General features: G+C 48.2%; 1 protein-coding gene across 1 annotated transcript in view; it reads right to left on the minus strand.

Moving 5' to 3' along the window:
• LOC130381013 (E3 ubiquitin-protein ligase Midline-1-like) overlaps positions 1–10000 on the minus strand; it is a 41189-nt gene that overhangs the window by 31068 nt on the left and 121 nt on the right. Inside the window, exon 1 of the mRNA XM_056588434.1 lies at positions 9552–10000. This exon is cut by the window's right edge and continues 121 nt beyond it. Coding sequence (XP_056444409.1) covers positions 9552–10000 — 449 coding nt within the window. The remainder of the gene's footprint in view (positions 1–9551) is intronic.

The following is a 10000-nucleotide window of genomic DNA, read 5'->3' on the forward strand; positions in this document are numbered from 1 at the left end:
TTACAAGTCTATCCGCTCTACCTCCTGAGCTCAGTTATAGGATGTGATTCGATTGATAACATTCTTGAAAGCACATTCGACCAGCCTTGGCTACAGCTATGTCCAGGTTAGCTTAGAGCTTAACCTGGACATATCCAAGCTTAAAATGTCACACATTGCGCCTTTAACCGAACCACCAGCCAGTTCTCATTGGCTAGCTGTAATCAAAACAGAACCTGGACCTCTTCAAACCCCCACCAAGAAGAGCCCCCTGGGGGGCCTGCCTGGCCAACATTGTGAAATGCTCCAGCTGATGGCTGCAACATTAGTCAACCGACATAACCCCCTCCTCTAATCGCCAAAAAAACAGAGAACAACAACAAAATGGTCGGAACTGCAGGCCTGATGCTACCAAGAGGAAGGTGTGTGGTTGTACGACTGAGAGTGGGTTCCTGGAAAGTATGTCAGAGCGCACCTCAGAAGACTCGAGGCACGTCACAGAACACACAAGCACACGCACACATTCACACACACACACATACACATCGACAGACCCACACACACACACACGCAGAGGTCCTGTATGTGTACATGATGGGCTAATGTGCATACATACAGACGCATACGCACGTAGATATACACAAAGAATAACGGGTTGACCTAACTTCTCTCGCTCTCTTCCAACCGGTGACACCGTGGCGTTAGCTATTGTTTGAGTGACGGTTGCATTTGTGGTTGTGTTTGAGTACATTTATTGCGTATTGTGTCTGTGTGTGTGTGTCTGTGTCTGTGTGTGTGTGTGTTTTAATGTGTATGTGTGTATGTGTTTGTGTATATGTGTGTGTGCTCCAGTGCATCATTTGTTATCCTGCACCTCCCAGTGTTGGTGTACATGTGCGTGTGTCTCTCTCTGCCTGTGTGTGTGTGTGCGAGCCCAGATTGTGCACGTCCCCACACACACACACACACACACACACACACACACACACACACACACACACACACACACACACACACACACACACACACACACACACACACACAAACACACACACTCCGTCCGGCTCTCTCTCTGAGGACGTAACTGAGCTGTGCAGGTCTCTCACTGCTGCGGCAACAGACTGCCATCTGCCAGCGGAAATTAATGTTTACCCTCGGGCCGTCCGCATCTCAGTCCGGACCCCACTTTGTCCACGGCCGGGGGGGGGGGGGGGGGGAACCTCTCGGAACCTCTTTCAATTCCAGAAAATGACGAAGCATACTCCAAATCACCCCCCATGCTGCTCCGACGAACATTGCGGCGTATCGTGTTTTTCTTTCTTAATTGAACATCTCGGAAATCTTTGCCGGTTTCTTGGTCTTAAATCATGTCCAAAGACCGGGAATGATACAAACTGCAAAGAGTGGAATTTGTGGGCTCTCTACGCAGTATTCCAGGCATTCCATGTTCCGCGTGTGTTCAAGTCCCCTCCGGTTCTTTGGTTGAGTCCGGCATCTGGATTGACTGTGCGGCTATTCGTCTCAGATGCTATTTAAAGACGGGGCGATCGGGGCCTGTCACAGGCTAAGGAGAATGGCCTTTAACAAGAACAAGCGTTAGCACATAACAGAGAGAGAAAGCTAAAGGCTGGTTAAGATATGGCGGAGCGAACTCGGAGAAACGGTTTGGCTTTACATTTACCGAAAAGCGAGTTACAATAAGTACATTTGTTTGAAGACGGTGAAACAATACATTGCTGTCGGTACGGTAAGGACGTTCATAGAACCAAGTGCCAAGCACTAACAATCGTTAGGTTAACCCATTCCCCGTATACAATAAGATGGCTAGGATAAGATGCTTTGAGGCTTTGAAGATGTTTAGGGGTCTCAAAACGAGTCAGAGGGGGTTAATAAAGCTTTGGCAGGGGTATAAATGTATTTTTTCTTTCCGATACGATCATTGACCGTGTAACGTGATTTTGACCATATGTTTCAGGGCGGCCATTTTGAGGTACATGGGAAACAAGAGGCTATGAGAACGCTGCATATTTCGCTCACAGGAAACATCTCTGTGTGGTATAAGGGGGATACAAGGGCCTCTTGTGAACATCGCTCAGGAAGTAGAATCCACCAATCATTATCAACTCAGGTGGCCGCAGAGATATTCTACGGTCGCCGCTGCCGAGTCGTTTCAGTTCAGGAGACGATTCAACCGAAGCTTATTACAGTGAAAACAAACTTAGAGGATGAGAGGTAGATCTTGCTCCGGGGCTTGCTAGGGTAGACTGAGGATGCTGAACCTTTAGCTGGGAGTTAAATACCCTCAACAGCAGGCACTACAACGCTCCTAAATGAACTGTATCTGGGTTATTGTGAGTTGCTTTGGATAAAGTGTTGTACATTGACATTTAGGGCATTTAGCAGATGTTTTTTGTCCAAAGCAACTTACAATAAGTGCATTTGTCAGAAGAAAGAGAAATAGTACCGTACAATGTTGTCCGTACAGTATGGATGTTCATAGAAACAACTGCCAAGCGCTGACAGTCGCTAGCTAAACCCGTTCCCGTATAACAAAGATAGCTTGGATAAGAAGCTACACAATGCTAAGTACTTGAAAAAATTGATGTATTACAAGCTGGTACATTCCTTTTAAAAGAACACTCACACACATTTTTTGATGCAGACAAAAGTATGCCTTTTTAGAAATATGTTCTCCCACAGTAACCTTACCCAACTTTATGTTGGACAGTTCTATATACATGAGTGAACCCAGACACACAGAACCGTTTTCAGTGATTGTGTGCCCTCATTATCATGATCATCATCAATCGTCTCTGTTCTCCTCACAAAATAATGTACACGCACATTTGTCAGGGAAACAATAATCACACATGCATTGTCGCTCGGTTATGAATGGAAAGTGCAAAGAACTGTTAACTCCCGGTAGTTGCACTGAAACAAAATGTGTACGTTTCCAAAGCTCACACACACACACACATACGCAAACACACACACACAAAAAAACAAACACACACGCACACAGACACACACACACAAATACACACACACACACACAAATACACATACACGTGCACACACACAGGCATTCAAGCAACCACACACACACACTCACACGCCCGATGCTGGGAAAAAAATTCCCAACACTCTGAACATTGTTAGGAATTTGATCCAGATAGATAAGACTAACATTCATTAATATCTGGAGTTTTTTAATTATGAATGAACTGTTCACAGTCACAGGTCATATCTGGCATTTCTCAGAACCTTTCAAAGTGTTGCTCTAGGGACAACTTCCCGGAAAACCCACCTCACTTAACCCACTCACCTTCCAGGGTTTATCTTACGTTAGCTTAACCTTAAGTCGAGGTATCTGCCAAAGATTAACCTGAGATCTCATAACATCTATCTCTTCTATCTATCGGGCTCCGATGGGAATTTGTTATGGCGGGTCAAAGGGACCGATACCTGTCAGGAGGTGGATGCGGTCCTGGTTATTGGGTTTTAACAGGCGATCAAGCGTGGCATTCCTAAGACCTTCACGCAGAGGGAGTGGAGAGGAGAAATGTTCCGACAGGACGGACGGCCGCTGCGGTTCATGAGTTCAAGCCGCGCTCCGAGACTCCGCTCCCACTGCACACAAGGCCGCCCATCTTTAACAGATTATGAGGGATGTTTTCAGGAGAAATGTGGGTTGAAATGTTGCGTAACTGGATCTCGGGTGGCGTGGCGAGTTTTCTTTTCCGTATGATTTATTGAAGTCTAGCTGGTTGTCAAATGCAAGTGTGCCGATGTTAAAGTGGCTGGGATTTTCGGTTTGTCCGAAAACCTGTCAAGTGAATCTTAGCTTGTGGAAACGTTAGTGAAAATAGTCAAAATAGTGAAATAGTCAATAATCAAACGGGAATTGGTTAACCTAACCATTGTTGCTACTTGATCCTTGTTTCTGTCAACATCCTAATTGTACCGACAGGGATATATGGTTCTTTCTCTTTCTTCTGAAAAATTTCCTTTTGGTAAGTCACTTTGAATAAAAGCGTCTGCTCAACGCCCTAAATGTTCGTGCAAATGTCAATGTCAAATATGTTTAAGTTCCATCTCAAAACTTAACATTCTATGCATGCAGGGAAAGTTAATGGAAAATAAAGCAAATTTTCGTAAGCTTTTAGGTCTGGTCACCATGTGCAACCACACAGTGTCCTTCATGGTTGCTTTACTTGCTCTGGGGCCTGATAGTGAGGGACGGAGAGGGCCTCTTCTCCGGCTCGGTAAGTTATTACAGTCCCCCCCCCCCCCCCTCCCAAGGTTTGGCTACAGCAGTACCAAACTTCCTTGTCAGACTCCGCCGTCGTGGTGTGAATGGAAGTCGCGTCTGGATCAAAGCATCGGCCAAAACCCTAAACGTGGATACATGCAAAGCATTGAGCGTGACAACGCTGCAGCTAACAAGTCCCTCTCTGGTGTTGCTCCAGTGTTACACTGTGTTGGTCCTCTTGTCCTGGGGGGTGATGCACGCCTCGAGCACCGCCACACCATGGAAGGAATCCATCATGTTTTCACAGGGAATTCTGCTTCTTAAGTGGAACGGAACGTACAATCAGCACTGGTGCAGCTCCAGAAACCTAGGGTGGCAGCCATGCGCACCGGTATTGAACCGGCGGTGATATATTAACGACAAACCAGTGTAAATATTACCGGATAAGGGCAATACCTAACAGAGAGAGGCGCATTTAGAGCACTCCTCGAGGAAAGCAGATTTGTAGAACCGAGTTGGGTTTTGTGGGATGAGCGTCGAGCGAGCGTCGAGGGCGAGAGGGTTGGGTTAAACGCGCTGTGGACAGCTGTAGGTAAAGGTGGCTGGACAGTCGGTTGCGTGTAATCTAATTTTTTTCCTTGACGTAATATAATAATAAATAATAAATGTGTGTGTGTGTGTGTGTGTATCTGTGTGTGTGTGTGTGTGTGTGTGTGTGTGTGTGTGTGTGTGTGTGTGTGTGTGTGTGTGTGTGTGTGTGTGTGTGTGTGTGTGTGTGTGTGTGTGTATATGTGTACGTGTACATGGTTGTGTGCGTGGGTGTGTGTTTATATGTGTGCGTGTGTGTGTTGGTGTGTGTGTTTCTATATGTGTGTGTGTGTGTGTGTGTGTGTGTGTGTGTGTGTGTGTGTGTGTTGGTGTGCATGTGTGAGTGCATGTTAGTGTGTGTGTGTGTGTGTGTGTGTGTGTGTGTGTGTGTGTGTGTGTGTGTGTGTGTGTGTGTGTGTGTGTGCATTCGTGTCTATATGCGTGGTTGTGTGTGCATGTGTGTGTGTGTGTGTGTGTGTGTTGCCGCCAGTGCATGTCCTCCAGTGCATGATCATCTCTTATCCTGCACCTCACAGAACGCAGACGCTTTTGTGATTCATTGATAAAACTCCAACGCTCTCGTCGAAACCACCCTCCTTCACACCGCCACTTCACACCCTATACTTCACCGCACTCTATATTTACACCAGGCGATAAGCCGCTTGGGATATCGATTTATAACGCTCCAAGTCACACTTCCAGGCAGCGCCCTGTGTGTGTGTGTGTGTGTGTGTGTGTGTGTGTGTGTGTGTGTGTGTGTGTGTGTGTGTGTGTGTGTGTGTGTGTGTGTGTGTGTGTGTGTGTGTGTGTGTGTGTGCGTGCGTGCGTGCGTGCGTGCGCCGGGGGAATTGGCAAGCTTGATTCAACACACCGGCGGTTACCGTGCAACATCAACAGCTTTGCAATGGAAAAAACTATTAAGAAATCACTGCCAATAAAAACGTCAGCTGTTGCTTCCCTGTGTAAACACAGCGTTACTTACTCTCTCTCTCTCTCTCTCTCTCTCTCTCTCTCTCTCTCTCTCTCTCTCTCTCTCTCTCTCTTATATCTCAACATCCATTTGTCTCTCGCCTTTGCGTTCTGGTCTCTCTCTCTCTCTCTCTCTCTCTCTCTCTCTCTCTCTCTCTCTCTCTCTCTCTCTCTCTCTCTCTCTCTCTCCCTCTCTCTGTCTCTCTGCCTTTCTCTCTTTCTGCTTCTCTCGCTCTCTCCTTACAAAGGCATAAGACAAGCGCGTTACTTTAAGGTGTTGTTGCAATAACACACACACACACACACACACACACACACACACACACACACCGGACACACCCCCACACACAGTGACATTAACATCCAATTAAAACGCCCTATTGTACATAAGATGTGAGCGTGACATGTACAGTAGCGGTCAGGATAATTAGGCGAAGACAACATCTCATCCCTGCCAAGGAATCCCATTTACAACCAATGAGATTGCAGATCTGTCCCAGACGGCCACCACTAATGGATCCCTTCCACCTTACTGTGTCCGACATGCAGATGAGAGAATGATCTATTCACGCGTCTAGACAGTGTTAAAGTAGATGCATGTAAGCATTTACATTGACATTACATTAAGGGCATTTGGCCGACGCTTTTATCCAAAGCAACTGACTTCCAACAAATAATACGATTGTTGGAATAAAGCGTTCGACAAATTTACTTTAATTCACAGGTTTGGGTCCCAGGTTGGACAACCTTGATAAATTGTATCTCAAAGTTATCGAAATAATTGCAAACCAGATATGACTGTGTCTAGAATCGGAGTGAAACGATTATCCAGCAGTCCTCATCTTTAAAGTCCTTCCCCTTCCCAAATAAAGCTTCACACTAAATAAATCAGTTGAATAAATATCAGAATCTCCTGTTATAGTTCAGCACTGCACAAGTCCCAACCGTGACAAAAAAAACACGTTTCACTTTCATACGCTTGCTTTAAAACCTTCAAAATGTGTAACTCTAGAGCAGGGATGGGCAACTGGCGGCCCGTGGGCCGCATGCGGCCCGCGGGCCGCCAGTTCCCCATCCCTGCTCTAGAGTATACATCACCCGATGCAACGCAAGAGACTTGAGATGAGTTATGACACCCAGTACAGCCCTTGGGGCTAGTCTTACATATTATATAGCCTGGGGGGGGTTCAAACTCGACCGTGCTGTGTTTGGTCCTGACCCGAGGAGAGATGGGTTTGTAAATCAGCTTTCAACATTAAAGGACGATTCAAGGGGAGTTCGAGAGGGGTTAGGGAGGGGGGGGGGGGGGCCTGTTCGAGAACACGACAGGTTTGTGTTTGTAAGTCTGCGGTCCAACGCCGCCGGGACCGGGGGGAGGCGTGTCGCACAACGTGATTGGTCGACTGTGTTGAGTTCCTTATTTTTTTTCTGTTTGTTCTGGTGGTGATGGTGGGGGGTGAGGGGGTGAGGGGAGGGAGGGGAGGGAGGGGAGGGAGGGGAGGGAGGGGGGGTCGAGGAAGTGGGGTGAGGTAGCGGTGGGGGAAATGGAAAATTAACTCGGACTGCTGGGAAACCGCGGCAGGAGGCATTCGACGTCTCAGAGAAAGGGAGAGTGTGTGTGTGTGTGTGTTTTGTGCACGTGTGTGATGGTCTTGTCTGTGTGCGTGTGTGTGTGATTGAGCATTTGTGTGCGTGTGAGTTTTCCAGAGTGTGTGTGTGTGTGTGTTTGTTTGTGTCTCAGTGCTTGTTTGTGTGTGTCTGGTTTTTGTCGAACATGTGATTGTAAGTGTGCTACTATTGTGTAGACATGTGAATGTGATTGCATGTCAAATGAATGTGTTTGTGCGTGGGTGCATGTGTGTTTGTGCGTGTATGCATGTGTGCATGCCTGCCTGTGTGCTTGTAAGATGCAGTGGAAACAGTGTGTGTGTGTGTGTGTGTGTGTGTGTGTGTGTGTGTGTGTGTGTGTGGTGTGTGTGTGTGTGTGTGTGTGTGTGTGTGTGTGTGTGTGTGTGTGTGTGTGTGTGTGTGTGTGTAATAGGAAATGATGGGAGAGCTGTTAAGAGAGCCGTCTGTGTGAACTCCTGCGACCCCTTGGCTGCCGTGGGAACCCAATCCCACAGCCCCCCCCCCCCCCACACACACACACACACACACACACACACACACACACACACACACACACACACACACACACACACACACACACACACACTATCCCGGGCCCTTAGGGGTCCCACTCTAGCACTGCTGCGTATCATCGGAGCCTCCAATACATACAGCACACTGCTAGAAGTGTGTGTGTGTGTGTGTGTGTGTGTGTGTGTGTGTGTGTGTGTGTGTGTGTGTGTGTGTGTGTGTGTGTGTGTGTGTGTGTGTGTGTGTGTGTGTGTGTGTGTGTGTTATATTGATTGACATGATTTAAGTTAGAAGGAGAGAGAGAGAGAGAGAGAGAGAGAGAGAGTGAGAGAGAGGGGGAGAGAGAAAGAGAAAGAGAGAGAGACATACACAAACAGAGAGAGAGAGAGAGAGAGAGAGAGAGAGAGAGAGAGAGAGAGAGAGAGAGAGAGAGAGAGAGAGAGAGAGAGAGAGAGAGAGAAGGAGAGAGAGATAGAGAGAGACAGAGAGAGAGAGAGAGATTGAGATAGAGACAAGCAGGAGAATAATCATACCTTTTCGCCAGAACACATGGACCCGGGCCAAGTAAGTGTCCAGTGAACCTCCTCCCCCACTCTCCCCAACACCCTCCCACCCTCCCCCTCCCCCTCAGTGCTAAATATAAGTCAGCCCAGTATGTTTTGGTAAGGATTTCATAGGCTGTTTAAATTCCACGTCGCCACACGTTTGTTTGGAGCTGGTATTGAGTTAAGAGATAATAAGCAGTCAGGATTATTCCTGAACAATAGCATGAAGATATGAGCGATAGAGAGTCATGGAGGAGGACAAAGTCGTGAAACGCAGGATTAGACGGTGCAAATCAAACGTGGAAGGGGGATTTACCGAAGTTCCCATGCCATGAGCCAGGGCGATCCTCACAGTTAAGATGGAGGCGCTTGAACTGCGATCCTGTGTTTTGTGGGCGTTTGAAACCTAATAAAACGTGCGAGGCATTAGTGAATAGCGCTCTCAACAGTCATCCACCTGGTATGAAGGACAGTAATAAACACACGCACTCACAAATAATCACTCAACCACAGGCGTACGCCTGCACCCGCACCCGCACAGAACCCGCACACACTAACACACAGACCAAACACACACACACACACACACACACACACACACACACACACACACACACACACACACACACACACACACACACACACACACACACACACAGACACACACACACAAACATCACCCATACACTTGTTAATTGATTTAATGGGATTCTTCATGAATGAGTTAAACATCCCGAAATGGATCATCACGTCTCGTTGTGTGTGTGTGTGTGTGTGTGTGTGTGTGTGTGTGTGTGTGTGTGTGTGTGTGTGTGTGTGTGTGTGTGTGTGTGTGTGTGTGTGTGTGTGTGTGTGTGTGTGTGTGTGTGTTGTGTGCGTTCGTGAGTGTGTGTGCGTGTGCACGCACAAGGATAGGGGGGCACATCTTGAACTTGATTTGCGCGTGCGCAAGCTCGTGGTTTATTCGCCCCTTGCCAATGCCAACCACTTCAACCAAACTTAGCACACAAAAACAACAACAACAACAACAACAACAACAAAAACAACAACCCCCAAAAACCAGCAGCACCCCCCCTTACCTCGAACCTCCACACGGCATGCGCCTGCGCGTCGGCCTGCGGCGCCTTCCTCTGAAGCCACCTGCGCGGGGAGAAGAGCGCGCTCGTGCTGCCGCTCAGCGACGACCCCGCGGACCTCGCGAGACCCGGTAAATCCCCGGCGGTATTCCGTTTGTTGCCCGCCGCCCCCCGGGCCGGGTTGTGGGGGGACTCACCGCCGCCGTAGTCGAAGCTAAAGCTGGCGTGGGCGGCGGAGGAGGAAGGCGACACCTCGGACGGGATGGACGGCGTGGACAGCGACGGCGAGATGGGCTCGTCCAACAGGGTCAAAGTCTTGTTTTTCGCGCCGCGTCGGGAAAACGACGTCGACGTTGACGTCGTTGCTAAGTCCGACGGAAAGTAGTCGGTGGTTGGCACGACCCGTAAGCCATCGGGACCCCCGATGCCGGGACCCCCGGTGTTGTCGCAGT

Source organism: Gadus chalcogrammus, chromosome 4 (genome assembly GCF_026213295.1).
Source record: "Gadus chalcogrammus isolate NIFS_2021 chromosome 4, NIFS_Gcha_1.0, whole genome shotgun sequence".
In the NCBI taxonomy this organism is placed as follows: Eukaryota; Metazoa; Chordata; class Actinopteri; order Gadiformes; family Gadidae; genus Gadus; species Gadus chalcogrammus.